This window comes from Blennius ocellaris (genome assembly GCF_963422515.1).
Source record: "Blennius ocellaris genome assembly, chromosome: 22".
NCBI classification, from domain to species: domain Eukaryota; kingdom Metazoa; phylum Chordata; class Actinopteri; order Blenniiformes; family Blenniidae; genus Blennius; species Blennius ocellaris.
Genome location: NC_137671.1, coordinates 3,227,445 through 3,245,623, shown reverse-complemented (window position 1 = coordinate 3,245,623; position 18,179 = coordinate 3,227,445). Strand labels below are relative to the sequence as shown.

General features: G+C 43.6%; 2 protein-coding genes across 2 annotated transcripts; both read left to right on the top strand.

Annotated features, from left to right (window-relative positions):
* Window positions 1-9,834: 9,834 nt before the first annotated feature.
* On the top strand, window positions 9,835-12,983 carry rad51ap1 (RAD51 associated protein 1; the record flags this gene model as incomplete). The annotated part of the gene is made up of 9 exons (XM_080518689.1): window positions 9,835-9,851; window positions 9,936-9,982; window positions 10,644-10,779; window positions 11,498-11,604; window positions 11,683-11,769; window positions 11,885-11,989; window positions 12,072-12,257; window positions 12,335-12,460; window positions 12,856-12,983. 9 exons carry the CDS (start codon window positions 9,835-9,837, stop codon window positions 12,981-12,983), a joined length of 939 nt encoding a protein of 312 aa, XP_080374815.1.
* Window positions 12,984-13,874: 891 nt separating this feature from the next.
* LOC308146647 (putative polypeptide N-acetylgalactosaminyltransferase 8) lies at window positions 13,875-18,074 on the top strand (the record flags this gene model as incomplete). The annotated part of the gene is made up of 11 exons (XM_080518550.1): window positions 13,875-14,067; window positions 14,422-14,632; window positions 14,883-15,049; window positions 15,287-15,470; window positions 15,573-15,770; window positions 15,876-15,990; window positions 16,061-16,246; window positions 16,346-16,483; window positions 16,752-16,847; window positions 16,948-17,115; window positions 17,928-18,074. 11 exons carry the CDS (start codon window positions 13,875-13,877, stop codon window positions 18,072-18,074), a joined length of 1,803 nt encoding a protein of 600 aa, XP_080374676.1.
* Between the last annotated feature and the right edge of the window lie 105 nt (window positions 18,075-18,179).

Below are 18,179 nucleotides of genomic sequence, written 5' to 3'. Positions count from 1 at the left end.
AGATTGGCTACCCTAAAGTGAGGGCAGGTCAATTGTGTGAGCGTGTGTCTGTCTCTCTAATTGTTTTATGACGGGCTGTCCAGAATCCCCCGGTTCTTCTCCCACCGCGAGCCAGACGAAGCACCTGCTTCCTCTCCGTGCTCCACCGAACACCAGGCCTGGCATCAGGGGAGGCCGCGTCTTCTCCCCGCTCACTCGAGGCAAACGCCGACCGGCCTCTCGGAGGCCGCGGGGGGAAAAAACCGTGTTTATGTGGCTGCCATGCTGGAAAGTCAGACAGTTTGGTTTATGGCTGTAGGAAGAGATAGAGATCAGAGGAGGTGTCAGCTGCTGAGTCGGCTGCCGATTCCCCCGGCTCCTCTTCCCTCTCTCCCAGGAACCCAACACCAAACCCGGCCACCGGGACCGAGTTGGAGAATGCGAGGAATCCTCTCAGCACATTTGCTCACCGCTTTGCACGTTCGCACCCCTGTGGGATGAAAAAAACCGCGCCGCCGTCCCAGGAGGATGCGACCGCCGCGCTCGGCCTGCGAGCGAGCGAGCGGCGGAGGGAGAGAGGCGGCAATGAGAGGGGGATCAAGGCAATTTGGCTGCTGGGCTGGAGCAGAGCGTCAGGAATGGCACACCGCTGTGAGAGTGAGTCATCCTGGACAGAGCTGCTGTCGATCTGCCAGCACAACAAAGATCGGATCATTTATTTTTGTCACGGCCCCCGCTGGATGAAATCTACACCCATGAGGAGTTGATCAAAGGTTTGGACGTGCCGCCCGTCCTGGAGAGCCACTCATAACAAATGGCATTTAAAAAAACAAACAAACAAACAAACAAACAAACAAAAGAAGCATTCAGAAGAATTAGCCGCCAGTTTTCTTGTCCAAACCACGTCAAAGACAGATTTCTCAGTATCGGTCGCAGGCAAAGGTGCAGTCCACGCTTTTCAAGTCCGAAGCAGAACTGCTCTTTTCCTGCGCTGAAATTCACTTGATTCTACTTTGCTTTATTTTCAACACTGCAAAAAGCCGTATCAGCATTTAGGAGGGGGAGATACTCAGTCTTCCTGATATTTCCTGTTTATCCGGTGATTCTTAGAGGGAACTGGGACAAGCAGCAGCAGCAGCAGCAGCAGCAGCAGCAGCAGCACAAGAGAAACTAGAACGCCATGAGGAAGCGGGAGAAACAGAAACGGATGTATGAGTCGCATGAAAACCACAATGATCGTCTTTGCTGCATGTCACCCCTCTGAGGTCCCGTTAACACGACGACATTTCAAGTGAAAGCGCATTGTTGTTGTGTTTTCGTTTCAGAAAACGCTGCATTTACGTGGCAACGTTTGTTTATACGGAAATGCTGTCAACAATGTCGTTTTCACTTTGGGCCACTGGCGGGTGCTGTTGTTTGTTTTTGTAATGAAACCGCACACGTGCACAGACCAATATGCTGTAAACATTAACAATAGGCGAGTACATTGACATTCGAGTGGACAGACGACCAAGTTGGATCGTGACTGTCGACTATAAAACCATCAATCAGAGGAGAATCTGGACTGGGAGTCATGGACACTCTGGAGGAAACATTGTTCTTATTCTACGTCTACTGAGCATGTGCAGAAGAATGATTTACTGCTGGTGTGCTGTGTGTGCACACGGCATTTTTTTTTTTAATTGCCTTTTTCCAACTGACAGGACGATGAGGTTGAAGCGTTTTTGAAAACTTCCACCTTGGGAGCCATTTACAAAAAGTTGCATTTCCAGTTGTTCTGACCACCGTTTTTGTGTATACCCACAATGCAATGAAAGTTTTGCCTTTTCACTTTAAAGCATTGTTCAAATGCGGCCGAAGTGCTTTCACATAAAATTAGATATACATGAATGGACTGAATGTGTTGCAACAACACTAAGTTATTAAAACACGGAGAGAAGAGGACGACATTTAAAAGACAAAACTAATCACTGATTAGACTCAGGCGCCTCACCACTTCCTTTTGCCTGAAGTCTGTGATTGAGCTGTGAACAGAGTGAAAGGCTGGAGGATAATCCAGAAGCCCTCACATCCTCCTTATATTTCTTTATAGTGTCAGATAAACTTTGAAAAAGCACATTATTTGCAAGTATACGGCTGGATGGGTTGCTGTTTGTGACTTCAGAGGCTTCACTGATTATTTGTTGTCAGTGTAAAAGTGACACGGTATAGTTTTTGTGTATGGTTGTCATTTTACAACCATTAATGTTTCTTGTTTTTTTGTTTGTTTTTGTTTTTTAATGAATGAATAATAGCTTGAAAAGTGCTTGCAAATTAGAGGAAGTCAAGGTGACGCACGAAAGCATGGATAGCACACACTGGTGGGACCAGAGAAGAGAAGAACTTTCTTTTCTGACTGTGGATGAGGTCTCCCTCCCCTCTCTCGTGGGGACAGCGCCCTCTGGCGTCGAACGGGCTTCAGGACATTCTGTCTCTGTCAAATATGATAACTCACTGCATTGCAGCACTGGCAGGATGGCAAGTGGCTCGACCAAGATCAATAACTTTAAATAAAACTTCCCAAGCATGCACTGGTGCCATTAGCATTGTCTATGAGCACAAACTGTAGGTGAGTGAGTCACACTGGCTTCATCAGATGCAGGACGCGCAGTTTGCATTTACACAATAAAGAAACCTGTGCTCTTCCTGCATTGCAGGTAATGTATCCCAGTGGAATATTAAAAAAAAAAAAAAACATGGTGGAAGCTTACCTGAACGTCAGGTTCAAATCCTGCACTAAACACTGAAGTCACTGACTCGTCACAGCTGAGAAAAGTTGTACAAGATTTTGTGCTTATCTGGATTTTTTAAAAAAAGTCAGTTTTCCCATTGAGTGCCATGAGACCCAGCTGCCGTCAGACGTGTGCGGATACATATTGGGTATTGGAGACGGCCATGCGCTCTGCGCAGGCACAAGGGAGCGCAGGGTACTTTGTCAGAAATGCACAAGAGGGAATCTGAGACGGCCGATCAGTCAACAAACGAGGCGGCAGTGAGAGACGGCCACGTCCCAGGAACGTCCCGAGATCTCATGTGCCTGTGACCTGCCCGTTAAAAGGTCATCCTAATGAGGACCCCCTCAACCCCCCCCCCCCCCCCCCCCCCCCTCCCCTCCACCCTCCCCCTCGTTGCCCTTCAAGTACCAAGCTCCGTCTCAGGAAACAATGCCGCGTCACACACCCTATTTTAAATGGTGTCACAGTGCAAAACTGGCAACGCTGAATTACCGTCGGCCCTTTGATGCTGTTTATATACCCGCCGCCTTGTCAACACATATAATCACACTGCAGATTCCTCTTCTGGGACCTCGTACGGCCAATAACAGCGCCTGCAAAACACAAGCAGCGTGTTGTGCTGATTCAGCATGAAAAGGTTTCACTAAACTCACCTTCAGCTTACTTTGTAGTGTTGTTCTGCTATTGTGAAGTCAATAGCTCTTCTTCTTCTTTTTTTTTTTTTTTAGAGCAGTGTTTGCCCACAATAAAGGGTCGAGACATGAATCACTGTACGACTTGTTGGTTTAGCATCAGTTAAGACTTATGGTGGATAATCAATTGTCATTTTCAGCCTCAGCTGTCAGTGATTTGAGGTACGTACCAGTAAACACAGTCTGTGAATCTGGTGAAGTTTCTTTTTAAAGCGGTGGTTTTCTAAGTGTGGGGCGGGGCTCTCCTCGAGGGGATTTTAACCTTTATTTAACCTGGCGAGTCATTAGGAACAATATCTTTAATGATATCTTTGATAAAATCAGACAATATAATAATTCCAGCAACATGGAGTCACTGGGTTCCAAAGTATTTTCATGGACCAGTGAGAATGTTCATTATAGAGACTTTGTAGAGCTGTAATACAGGATGATCTATAAGCAGAGTCCACATGAGTTCAAAATAGACAGGATTGTCATGTTTGCTGAGGTGATTCTGTACAGATGCTCACCTTTAGATTTGACTTTACTCTGTCAGATATTTGGAAACCTGTTATAATGAAAGTGTGAAATGGGCAGAGAACCCTTCTTACCAAAACGGATGGCCTTTGGCTGGGATGGGCTTTCAAAATCAATACTTTTGAAACTAGACTGAAGTCACAAAACTGAGGGCGTCCAAGTTACAGCAAGTGAATTACTGAAAGGCAGAACACTATTTCAACTAACGGCATCTGAACTGTCCTACAGACATAAGCTGTTTACACTGAGATTATAAAACGATGGACTGTGACCAAAAATATCTATTTAAATAAATTCAAACACCCTTAAGTGTTAGGAAACAATTGAATTGCTATGATAGAAGTGCAATGTAAGATAAATAACCCTTCATTGTGCAAGTGATCACATTCAGCAACACGTAATTTAACTAGGTAGTTTGTTTCAGTCAGGAATTGAAAGAGAAAAAAAACAGAACATAGGTAATAAATACTCTCTTAATAATTGTATTGTATTCCTTATTGTAATAGGTAAATACACATAAACATACAGCATTGGCCCTTTTTGCATCTTCTATTTCCAGTCAGAGCAGCTGATTATCTTGAAAATGTGAAAAAGTATACTTGAATATAAAAAGCTAATTGTTAAACACATCGAATATGTTTAGTAAGGCATATTTAATGCACTTACTTTGTAAATAACACAATGTGTTGGAGGGTAGGAAATCTCTGAAGGAGACTAACGACCATTCAGGGAACATTTTAAGGAGATATAGTGAGATATGTATGATTTTGAAGTATTGGAACACCTTATACTTCAGCTTTTTAGGCCTGTGCTGGGTTATATATTAACACAAACACATGCACATGGACCAAATGTTCAATATGAGTGTTTAAGTTCTATGTTTAACTCTTTAAATCTAACAGGTTCTTCAAGTCAACAATGTCTTGGGACTGTTTCTCGGCCCGAATTCAATATTTGTACAGTTGTTCTATCACTGTGGCTTGTGTTGAGTCCTCCCCCAACAGCTTATCTTAACTTGACTTTATGCAGTCACAAGCCCACACGTCCCAAACATCTCCTCATAACTGCTCCTCCGTGGTCGCTCCTCTGCCATGCAATTAGTGTGGCGGTTGCCGCGTGTGTACTCCCTAAAGGAGAAGCAAGGAAAAGGGTCAACGAGAAAGACAAGTTGAGAAGACGTCGTCTAAGACATCAGCCCCCGGAAACCGCCGACTGACAGATCCCTCGGCCCACTCTGGTTCCCCGGGCCGAAGCCGCGGCCGCTGTGGCTGTGCTGCGGTTCCCCCTGCTCTGTTCCTGAAGACCTCTGAAGCAAGGCCACTTCTAGGTTAGAGCAACAACACCACACTGACACTACTGCAAGGCCGGACGTCCGAAACACTAAAAGCTCATCAAGACGTATTTAGTTTGAGGCTTGTAAATAACTGGTAACCCCCCCCCTCCCACCCACCCCCCACATGAGGAATTTGGTCTTTGACAGGGCATTTTGCCTGGGGGCCTAAAATTAAATCTAAAAAATGAAAACACCTCATGAGTGGGAATCGACAACAAATCCCCTCTGTTTTACGACATTAACATGTAACCAATGACCAGCTTTTGCATCTTTCCCCCCAAAATATCTCAATAATAGTAGGAGGGCAGTCTATTTTTTTCCTCTTTGCCCAGCGTGGAATGTAAATAACAACATTGCGAGTCTCCGCCTGCGGAACAGCCATACAGGGGCATTGGTGCAGCGTGGAGCGAGCCCCACACAAACTACCACTCTGAGAGGCTGCACAGTGCATAATGATGGCATTCACGTCAGCGGTTGAGGGGGGAAAACTGCCTCCTGACCACTTCCAACTAACAAGCTCAAATTAAGACCACTGATGAGCTCACGGCTGCCGGCGAGGCCAGCACATCCAGCTGGACGTCTCCTTTCAAAATAGTTATGCTCACGTTGCCAGCTGCTGCCACAGGCCAGAAATACACAAACGCACCGCCGCCTGTGGAGAATTTAAATGCAATTAATGACATCCGTGCGCGTCATTAGCGCAAACTACAAGAGGACATATTAGCGAATGATCCGCTTCCTGCCGATTGTCCCGATAATGCAAATAGTTGCTCAGAAGGAGAACATTCAGTATGTCACGTTGAAAACAGATTGATTAACAACAATAATAATCTCTCTCTCGCTCTCTCGGAACAAGTTGAAATGTGAGGAAACCACTAACACGACATAAAGAGTTAAGGCTTCAAGATATTCATATGTCCCGAGGGATCGTTCATATTGAAGATGTTCTAAAAAGACAAATTGCTCAGTAAGTGACTGAAAGAATTCAATATCTTAAAATAAACATTTTAAGCAAAAACATTCGTTGAATTCAGAATAGGTTTTCCATTATTGTTAAAGAGGAACTCAAATGATGCTTCAGAGGTCACAGCTGACATGATAGAATCCAATACATTTATCTTGAATTAATTTGTTTAATCTCAAAGGATTAGTTTTTACGAACAACTGCCTCATGTTTGTTTGTTTCTCCTGTGAAACATGGGTTAATTGCTTGATATGGGATGAATCCAAAAGAGAGTTTCTGCCAACATGTGTGTCCGACACAGCTAGAAATACTGAAAATAAAATATTATAATTTCAATAAACTGCATTTAAATTCACACACCATTTCTGAAATCCTTCAGATTTGATGTACTGAAATGGGAAGCTTTAATGCACCGTCATTTTAAACAAAGAGCATACAATTGATTGTGATTTTTAGCAATCCACTGTGAGAGAAATTCATTGTAAACATCTTGGATCATAACCAAATCACATGCTGAGACCCAGTATTAAGGGATCAATAGCAAAAACATACACAAATGAAATGTACCATGTGTGTTTAACTTCATGTTTACATACATTTAACACCGCATACGTCCTTATTTTAAGCTCAGGAGCAGCTTCAGTGCATAATATTTACTTAACATCTAAACGGGTATGTCTACTTTTAGTGAAGTGAAGAATACATGGACTTCGCTCTGTTCCCCGCCGGTCTTCATGTGACTTTGTTTGGGAACATATAGCACACGGGTGGAGGCGTATAGCAATTTTCACTGTAGAAACAGAAAAAGACATCCTGCAGTTAAAAAGACATGCAGTATATGTCTGGAAGGGGCAGATCGATGAGAGACGGGTCAAGGAGACTGCAGGTTTATGAATACCTGCAGCTGTTTGTAATAACGCCACAAATGCAAAAGAAACATCTATACGTGTGAATGGCAGCGTGATGTTGTGGCCACAGAGTTTGCATGACTGGACCTGATATTTTAGTCACGGCTGTAGGCAGTGCTGGAGGAGTTGAGGAATGTGTGACCACAGGGCCTGTTGGCCCCGCGGCCGCATGTCTTCCTTCCTTGTCTGGGACCGAAGACATGGACCATCACATCACATGGACGTCTCCTCCAGGTCCCCTGTGTGACAAACCGCAGCCGGCAGCCACCCACTCACACGCTGGAAAATGACAACCCTCGGTACAAGCGGCAGTAAAAACGGGGCGATTTCTCTTTCGCTGCACTTCAGAGGGAGCTGTGATTGCTTCCGCCCTGAGTGTGGGCGACTCAGTGACTGGGGACATGGCAGGTTCATGTCAATCAGCTGCTCAGACTCTGTACCTCTGAAGGGCTGAGGGTGTGTGTCACCCATCAGGGTCATGCTGCCACCTGCTGGACGGTGCAACTGAACTCAGTCACTGACTGCAACGGCGCTGCCAGGGCCTGGAAATGGAAAAAAACAAGGATTAAGTTTACTCCTGTTTACTCCAGTATTGACTTTAAACATGTTTGACATGGTCAAAATGTATGTTTATCAAGTTTTTTATTTGTTAATATGACTGTTGCTGCAGTCTTAGCCTGGTCTTAATTAAAGTTAGATAAATGCCTGGTTTCAATTTGTTTAAAAATAAAAGGTTAAATAAATATAGATATTAAAATGGTGTGATAAAGTTAGGATTGTGCAACGAAAATACGTTAAGGCTGATTACCTTCAGTTGTATAGAGTGAATATGTAAGATGATGTATAGAATCCACATTTCCAAACTACTTTTTAGAAATAATCTGCAAACATGCTTTAAAAAGTCCTTTCTTTTTCTTTCATTTTTTTTTTTTTTTTTTTAGTCTGGTCTGCCACACACACACACACACACACACACACACACACACACACACACACACACACACACACACACACACACACACACACACACACACACACACACACACACACACACACACACACACACACACACACACACACACACACACCTACTCACAGGCTCATTCAAGCCTTGGTTTGGCAGACTGATCCTGAAGGTGTGGGATGAATAAGCAGTTTTCAAAATGTAACTTTTGAAACGGATAGGAATAAATAGCTCCTCTAAGGGACAGAAAACCAAAAAAACACCAAGTGGCATGAAGAATATGTTGTTCTCGTGTTCTCAGTGTGAGCTAATAATAGGTTTTTCCACACAAATGTACACATTTCCCTGTTATTTAAATTATGTCATCACAGACTGTCTCTGGGATTGGCACTAAACTGATCAGCTTTATACTGACAGTTTAACACCCAATATACATATTTATAGCATTGATCATTCTGTATATTATTGTTATCATCATGAACATAAATGCAGATAACCAAATGATTTCTCAGCAACACTCATCTTGACACTTGTCCCGTCTGGTAGTTACACCATATTTATGTTCATATTTTTGTTCTTTCTTGCTATTAATTGCCTGTAAGCATTTGGCATCGGCATTTCTGCATGGACATTTCTACATTGTGTTATCATGAAGTAAATACTTCATGGTTATTTTCAGATATCTTTTGCAAGATGCTGAAACCATCCATGCATAGTGAGGATCTTTGTTGTTTTGATGTCTTCTCCTTTGACCAGTATATAATCCCAGCTGGGTATCTGATGACTGGCATGTTGATGACTCGAACCTTATTCTTACTTTTTGGCTGCCTTCACAGGGCTTGCCTCGCTATGGAGATAAATCTTTGTCGGTGAATTCCCCGTGCCGTCCTCGTGGTTTCCGTAAGCCTGTGGGATCCCAAAGTACTTGTGTGCTTAGGTAAATATTGCCCACTGGTAGATTGAGCTGTTCAGTTGTGGTCATCCTGCCATGACCTTTATCATATACAGGGATATAAAGGACAGAATGTTTTTATTTCATAAGTCCTAAATCTAGTTTATCTAATATTGGAGTGAGATTCATTAAAAAAAAATAAAGGTAATATAACTAAAAATGCAGCGACCTTTTGTACAATACAAACTTAAATAGCATATTTACAATGTAATTATCATACCTAATCTTGGTCAATCTGTTGTCATAGTAACCGCTTGGCACTGATAAGGAAAAGCTATCCGAAGCAGATTCGAGACTTTTTAAAATGAAAATGGAAAACAACAAATGTTGGATCTGTTCAAAATGCCATATGTCCATACACCGAGTTCGTTTAGTTCAATTTTTGGAGAAAAAAAAAACACTTTTTATATATAGCTTTTTTTTTCAGGCACGAATCAGCTTCCGGAAATAGTCAGATTGGTCAACACATATACGTCACTTCCGGGTGGTTCAGGCGGGCTTGTTAAACGTTTACCGAGTGAGTTTTTACTTCAAACTAATGTTTTTATAGATGGTTTGACGCCTTATTTAACGACAGTGAACACATTACAGGAAGGGCGAACGCTCGCTCTGAAGCAGTGGACGCTTGAAGCGAGTCGCCGTGAGCGTTTTCTCCAAGGTTTTTAGCATTTTGTAGCCAGCTAGCAGCGTCAACGTGAATTTTGTTATCTGGATTAAATAAAGTTCTCTCAGGTTTGCAAACTCCACAAAGCATGGATCGTCCCTCCAGGTGAATACACGATTCTATCAATATCCCAAGTTTAAAAGACGGCAATTCCATGTCGGTTAACATTTTATTTGTTGATTAAAACAGGAAAACAAAGACTGTGAATTACTGTGAAGGCAAAGACTTTGATGACGGTGAGTTAAAATGTCATTTGAAGATCTGTTACTTGTTTTCAACCAATCCAAGTTTATTCACGGCATCTTTCTTTCTTTTTTAAAGCTCTCTCTATATAATTTGTTGGTTTGTGTTTTCATCAGAAGCACAGGATCGGTAAAATTATATGAAACACTCATAAACAAATGTTATTGCTCTATTAAATGTTCTACCTTTTTATATCTATGATGTGGCACATGCACAGGCTGCACTTAACATTTCGGTTCGTGTTACAATTGAGAAATATAGAAATACATTTTTAAGAGGACAACTAAAAGAATGTTATTTTAAAGACCAAACAAAATATCGAGATCAAATTGAAATAGGACAAAAGTAAAGTAAAATTGTTGATTTAAAAAAAAAAAAGAAGGTATAATTGATTTTCCAACTAACGTGACCGTAGGAAAGGTAAAGTTGGACATATTTGTAGGTACTGACAGTTGAAATTCCAAAATTTTAATCCACACTGGGTTTTTTTCTTCATCATATGACTGTGCAATAAATAAAACAGTCCCTACATGGCTGCTGTCCAATGCACACTGTCGATGCATCCCCAGGTCGAGACATAAACCCTGAATAAACACTCCTCCCCTGGTCCATTGGCAAATATATCTCTATTGTTTTGTTGTCAATCTGTGACAGATGAGGATTTTGCGGTCGTGAAGGCACCGCCAAGCAAAAAGCAGAAAGAGGACGTGAAAAGGGAGCACAGGCAGTCGTCCAGCAAATCCTTCAGCCAAGAAACCAACTCGCAATCCTCACAAAGTCACAAAAGCAGGTGGGTGACGAGCATCTCAGTCACTGACTCGTCGTTATCATCGGAGGCAACTTCTTGTCGCATCTCAGCTTTTATATATGGACTTTGTTGTTTCAGTGCAGTTTCGACAAACTAACATGACAAAAAAAAAAAAAAAAGCCTCTCCATACTATCGTAGGTGAACTTTGTGAAGATTTGTGCAATATTGTCATTGCACCTCAGTTTGTTTCAGGTTACACACAACTTCGACCTTTTTTGGAACTTGTGTTGAGTTACTTATATGTTGTTGAGCTCTCTGACTTCGATTTCCATGGTAACTGAAAAGAAAAGCAATTTGAAGCAATTTTTTTGTTTTCAAACAAGCAAAATCTAAAGTTTCTTGTATTTTAAAAGTAACAAACTCTTGCAACGACGCAGTTACTTAATAATAAAACATCTATCTTATGTAAAAGTAACAGCTGTTTTCAGTGTATTTGCATCACTAATGAAGCAACATTAACATCAAATCCACACTGAAGGCAGATTTTCACAGCCGAATTAAACGAACAATAGTCGTTTTTTTTTTAAATGTTTTTTCGATGCAATGCGATTGAACAGAAAACAAGCGACTAAAAGCATTTATGGGTATTATTAGTTACTGTGCTATTAAAAATCTGAGCGCTATGTAATGTGATTATGATGTGATCTGGAAAAGCGGCATTAACTTCCAATATTCTTGTCGACTGATACGTTTTCACAGAAAACCTCTGGATGAAAAGCTGCTTAACAGAGATCTGGAAGCAGCCATTACACTCTCCATGCTCAATCCTGCTGATGGACAAAAGGAGCAGTCTCACACAAACAAAGGTACGATGGGGAACAATCGGATTGATATTTGTAATTTTACAATGTCTTTAGGTTAATTTGTTCATTTTTATCAAGCAGCGATCAAAGCTGAGCGGCCTTTGGGTGAAAACACAGATCCTTCGTCTTTACTTCGGTCGAACTGCAGTGTGGATATTGACATTCTAGGTAAATTGCCTTTTCTTCACTCTTGATTTTTTTTGACTGCACGCAATTGTGCATTTTAAGTTCGTAGAGTAATTTTAATACCTGCAGCTGTTGGTTATTCTTTTTTTTCTGTCAGGTCTGGACAAAATCACATCAGAGCATCAGAGTAAGAAACAAACAAAGACAGACGAGCCGAAGAAAAAGGAAGAAGACGACGATTACGTCCCCAAACTGACCCCAGGTTTTCATTGCTCTTCAAAATGCGTTTGCGAATTTTTTTTGTCAACTTTTGCCCGACTTAACGAACAAACATCCTTCTGCAGAATCAGAAAGCGATGACAATTTCAGCGAAGCGGATGAGAGCGACGACGAGGAATTCACAGTGAAGAAAGCCTGCAAGGTTAAAAAAGGGGGGAAGGTCGGCAAGAGTGAGAAACCCGAGAGCAGTCCTGCTGCCCACGGAGCAAAGCGACCGTCGAAGCCGTCGAAATCCAGATCGCCGACAGCCGGTACGACCCGCCGTCACCGTTTAGCTCGCGGGTTGTCGTTTTGATCTCACTGCAGTGACGATGGCGTTTCCTCGCAGCCGCTTCCACCCCGATGAGAAGCCCTCCGACGGCCAAACCTGCGCCCAGCAGGGCAGCTTCATCCTCCAAGCCGTCAGTGTCCGTGAGCCCAGCAGGGGGCCGAGTGCCCAAGTGGAACCCTCCAGGTATGTGTAAGGCTCCTGCTGATCCCTGTAGAAAGTTTAATTTCACATCGGTGTGGTTTGCATGCATAAGAGATCGAGGAATTCATGTCAATATTTCAAATGGGTTGTATAAGAACCTCATTAGTGCAGGTATAATTAAAAAAAAAGATGATTTTAAAGCTCATGCATGAGTTTAGACGTGATATGGTTAATCATGAAGACTGAGAAACTATATAAGATGACATTTGAAGAATGTTTGTCCATTTTTGCTCAGATTACATCACATCATGGTCGTTTATTTTGTTAATGCACATGGTGATGAACAATAATTAGCTAAAATCTTGTTCATGAAACATAATAATGCAAATATGTTCAGAAGACTCGAGCTTTTTCTTTTTCTTCCCTCTTTCTTCCAGCTCAAATCGGTAAAAGTCCAACAGCGTGCCAGCGTCCAGCCGGGCGGTCTCCAGGTCAGGGTCTGCGACTCGGACTGTCGCGCCTCGTTCGAGTCAAACCTCTTCACCCCAGTGTCGCCAGTCACTGACTGGACTGTTTCTACACTGATTCTCTATTTGTAAGCAGATTTTTTTTTTGTCTAAATAAGCATTTTGTTTTTGCTACAATACTCAGCACACCCCCCCCCCCCCCCCCCCTTTTTTTTTTTTTTTTTAACCCGTGTGGTTACATTGTACATTCTGTATATAGAAAATAAAATTGAAAATCAATTTAATCGCCATGTTTTTTTTTAAATCACCCAACACTCTACTAAACACATTCCGTTATCTGCATCTATCCATTTGGGATACGTTACTTTCAACACATGAAATATTTTCTTGAAAACGAATGCACACCGTGACTCCAATACAATTTTACACGCAAGTTAAAACCTCTAAAGCAGTTAGTGACACACCCTGATGATGTGGAACTACGCTGTTCTCTGGAAGCAACAAACAACTAATTAACTAATTAATTAACTTCTCGGCGTCGCTCTGAGTCAGTGTGGTCCTGATATGAGAGCCGTTACATGGGAAAGAATGCAGAGCTGCAAACGGAGTTTGTTTTTACTGCTTTTGTACTATTTAATTCCTGTACATCCAGGTTCATTAAGCCATGTAGCGTCTATTGGACGATCTCAGATTGCACTTCCATCTGTTGTTGATGTTTTCATAATTGCTGGATGGATGGATGGCCTCCTGTCTGCAAATAACATTCAATTCAATGTTTGCACTCAGAAGCGCTTTTCTCTGCAACACCGAGCAGAAATCGAGATGCCAGGTGAGACGTTTGGTTTGAGTGAAGCATCTGATTCCCTGAAGGAAAAAAAACAAACCCCGGCATGTTGTGATGTCACCTGAACAAACAAGGGGAGGGAAGGACGTCCTCCGCTAACCCTCTCACCGCGCCGCACAGCGAGTCCCGTAGAAGGAGCGACAGGATGAGATCCGCTCACGTCAAAGGGTCAATATTCGTCTTTGCGCTGGCGTCGACCATCCTGTACCTCAGCCACATCAAGGAGGAGTTCCGCAGCCACTCGGAGGAGCTCCAGAGAGCCCACCGCAACCAGTCCGTCGCCGGGCGGGGGCTAATGAAGAGGATGGAGAAGATGGAGGAAAACATCAACAGGCTGAGTGAGTCTCCCAACTTTTGGTGAATAAATTCTGATCTAATGAGTTTAGGGGTCAAGGGATGAAGATCACCATCACTCAGTACTCAACCAGACAGACGATGCTCTATGATCTGGATGTTCTTAAAATAAATAGATTCTTCTTGAGAAGCAGCAGCAATGAATGAACTACGACTTTGGGAAAAGTAAGTTAGCGTTTGTTTAAGAGTGCGTCTGTACACATGCCGTTCACGCTCTATTTTTCTTAGGATTAGGCCTCAGCTGTGTGTTTGTCCTCCACTAAGCCGTGGTGGGATCGGACAGGGACGACGGCGACGTGCATCGGAATGACCTGCCCGCTCGTCTCTTTCATCTGCAGTCGGTCTGATGAGTAAACTTGAAAAGAAGGATCCGAGCAAGGAGGTGAGGAAGTTGTACCCGAGGTCGGCCCTGTTCAGCAAGTGGGGCGGCGGACTGTCCGAGGAGGAGCAGAAGGAGGCGGAGGAGCTGTTCCAGAGGTACGGCTACAACGCCTTCCTCAGCGACAGGCTGCCCATCGACAGGGAGATCCCGGACACCCGGAGCCCCAGGTGACCCCGAAGCCGCCGCTCCATCCGTTCACACAATCAACTTCATGTTTAGCTTATGGATTAGTTCTTCTCTGTTCTCATCTGTGGTCTCCAGTTGACACTATTCCTCTTCAAACTTCATATTACTTCCTCAACAATGACATTGATGTGGGTTGCCAGCCCTTTAACAGCCATTGTACTGTGCAGTTAAAATCACATTCTAACTGGTTTCAATGCTTCCTTTATGCATATGGCATATTTGATCTCGCAGATGTTTTCAGAAGAAATATCCCGAGGACCTGCCGACCATGAGCGTCGTGTTGATCTACCTGGACGAAGCTCTGTCGGTCATCAAGCGGGCCGTACGTAGCGTCATGGACAAGACGCCGGCTCGGCTGCTGAAAGAAATCATCCTGGTGGACGACCACAGCAGCAACGGTAACGTCCACCCAGAATCTCCATGTCTTATATTTGTCCCTGTCCATCTGATCTATCCATGATTTAACATATTAATCAGGTGTATTATTGTCAAAACTAGTGCCATTACTTGTAACACTTTATTCCTGGTGTTGACGTTGTTTGGGTCTGAGATCATTCCTTTAAGTTATTTGTCTCCAAAAAAAAAAAAACCCCCACAGAATCCAGTTTGTGTTACAAAAACCCTTTGTCCTGCAGAGGATTTAACAGACAAGCTGGACCAATACCTGTCCTCCGTGGAAGAGCAGCGTCCCGGCCTGGTGAGGAGGGTGCGGCACCCGGAGCAGCTCGGCCTCACGCAGGCGCGGCTGTCGGGCTGGAAGATGGCGACCGGCGACGTGGTGGCCATCTTGGACGCACACGTGGAAGTGCACGTGCAATGGTCGGTCGACTCTCCGAGCCGCCCGAGCTCCTGTCTTCTTGTTTGACCGGCGCGTTAAAACAGGCCTTCCGTGGCGTTTGTGAACGGCCACCGTGTGTTCAGGGCGGAGCCGCTGTTGGCGCGGATCAAGGAGGACCGCACCGCCATACTGACTCCGGTCTTCGACAGAGTCAACTTTGACGACTTGGAGCTGACCCCGTACCCGCCTGCAGCCAACGCTTTCAACTGGGCCATGTGGTGCATTTATGATTCCTTCAAACCCGAGTGGTACGCCATGAAGGACGCCTCGCGGCCCGGCAAGTAAGAGTCGCCCGCCTCTTGCAGAGGTCCGTCGGTTTTTTTTTCAGAATCGTCAATGATGCCAGAATAAAGAGTGTCTAAAAAACAGTTCTTTGCCTCGTCCAGGAGCCCCTCCATCATGGGGATACTCGTCGCCGATCGCAAGTTCTTCGGCGAGATCGGCAGCCTGGACGGAGGGATGAAGATATACGGAGGAGAAAATGTGGAGCTCGGCATCCGGGTAAGATCGCGGGGACTTTAAAGCCGGAGGTGTTCGCCACGTTACCTGCTCTAACTGCTGCCCTGTCCAGGTGTGGCTGTGTGGCGGTAGTATCGAAGTTATACCTTGCTCCAAGATCGCACACATTGAGCGCTCGAGGAAGCCTTACCTCCCAGATCTGGGCGACACAGTGAAGCGCAACGCACTGAGGGTGGCGGAGGTCTGGCTGGACGAATACAAATACAACGTCAACGTGGCCTGGGGCCTTCCTCCCGAGGTACGACGCCTCAAGCCACTCGCGTGACGCAAACTCACGATTTGAAGGAGTAACACTCACGTCGATGTCGGCCCCCGTTCCTCCCCGTTCCCCCGTCAGGATCACGGCATCGACATCGGGGATGTGTCTGAGAGGAAGAGGCTGAGAGAAAAGCTGAACTGCAGGCCTTTTAAGTGGTATCTGGACCATGTTTACCCCCTGCTGGACCCTCAACTCGACCTCATCGGTTACGGAGGGGTAGGTCTGAAATATTGTCACAGTTTTGTTCTTTAAACTTGCCTTGTTTTAACTTCCTAAAAAAGGACTCAATGAAAGATTTCAATTAAATTCGAAGTGCTCCTGAGTCTTATTATACTCTGCAATGTACATTTACTTCCATTTGATCTTTTATTGACTGTGCTGATCCCTCACAATTCGCTCCGGCGGCTCCGCCCCTCTATCCAGGATTATTATACTTAATGCTGTAATTACATCCGTAAGCTCTGATGTCTTCTTCTCCCGGCAGCTGAGAAACGATCTGAGTCCTAGTCTCTGTTTGGACCAAGGCACCGTCGCTGAGAACAAACCAATCTTATACAGATGCCACTTTTTCCTCTCACAGGTACGTTGAGACAGAATCATTGCACGTATGAAGCCCAACTCTGCTGTTACAAGTTTGGAAAGTAATTGTTTTGTTTTGTTTTTTAAATTCCGTGCTGAAGCACTGCTACTATCGCACTCATGGGCAGCTTTACATCGGTGTGATCAAATCTCACAAGTACAGTACAAACCGCTGTCTGGTGGACGTCGGCTCTGGGATCCAGCCGGGCCTGTACGAGTGCAGGGCGGCCAAGGCCAACAACTTCCACATACTGTGGGATTTTAATCTGGTCAGCATTTCTCTTTTAACCATTTATGAAAAATATGTTGGGGTTTTTTATCTCAGTAGACTTGTTCGTTTCACTATTACTCACTGTATTAATTTAAGGCTGTTGAATACCAGATTTGTACCACAGACTTCCATCATAATGACATTTTTTGACAGGCCTTTGAAATTCAAGTGAAAAGAGAGCTCTGCTCTTACACTGAGTTTATAATTGATCATCACCAGTATTACTGGCTGACCCGTAGGTGAAACCATCAATTTGAACGCATTTTTTTTCTTATAGTGCAATATCAGATTGGAAGGGGGGAGAAATGGCTTTCAGATTATTAACTACGAGGTTTGTCCCACAGACTTTCATTATAACCACATGTTTTGACCCCAAACTTTAAATCAAAGGGAAAAAAAGACATGAAAATACTCTCTAATTCAATTTTGATCACCATTGGTATCACTGGTTGACCCATAAAATAAACGATTAATTCTTACTGCATTTTTTTCCTACCTCAATGTCAAATTGAAAAAAAAGTGACATTCATATTGTTAACAAGATTTGATATGTTTTCATCCTTTAAATCAAAATTAAGTCACTCACTTTGTGTAATTTATGATTGCCAACCAGTTCAAAAACGTTTTGATGTGCAGTCATATGTATAAAAAGTAGGTTAAAATGGAAGTATATTGGTGGATACAATTAACAAGAAGAAAAAAGAAATGGGGGAAATGTTCACCTTTCTTAATTGAATCTGAAAATACACTCTCCAATCCCTGAGTCACATGAGAAAACGTGGCCAGTAAAATCTGTATTTCCATTCGCAGGGAGGACCGATCCAGAACCGAGGGACGAAGCGATGTCTGGAAGTGGCGCCGGATGAAAACGGAGATTACCAGCTGATACTGCGGCAGTGCAGCGGCCAGAGGTGGAACATACAACACGTCATCAGAGGTCGCGTTGGACTAAGATGAGTGCAAACTGCATCACAAAGGGAACCTCACGTCACACGAAGACACCGAAAAAAAAAAAAGACTTTTGTGTGTTTCACAAGAGGAAAAGTTGAAAAACTAGATTTT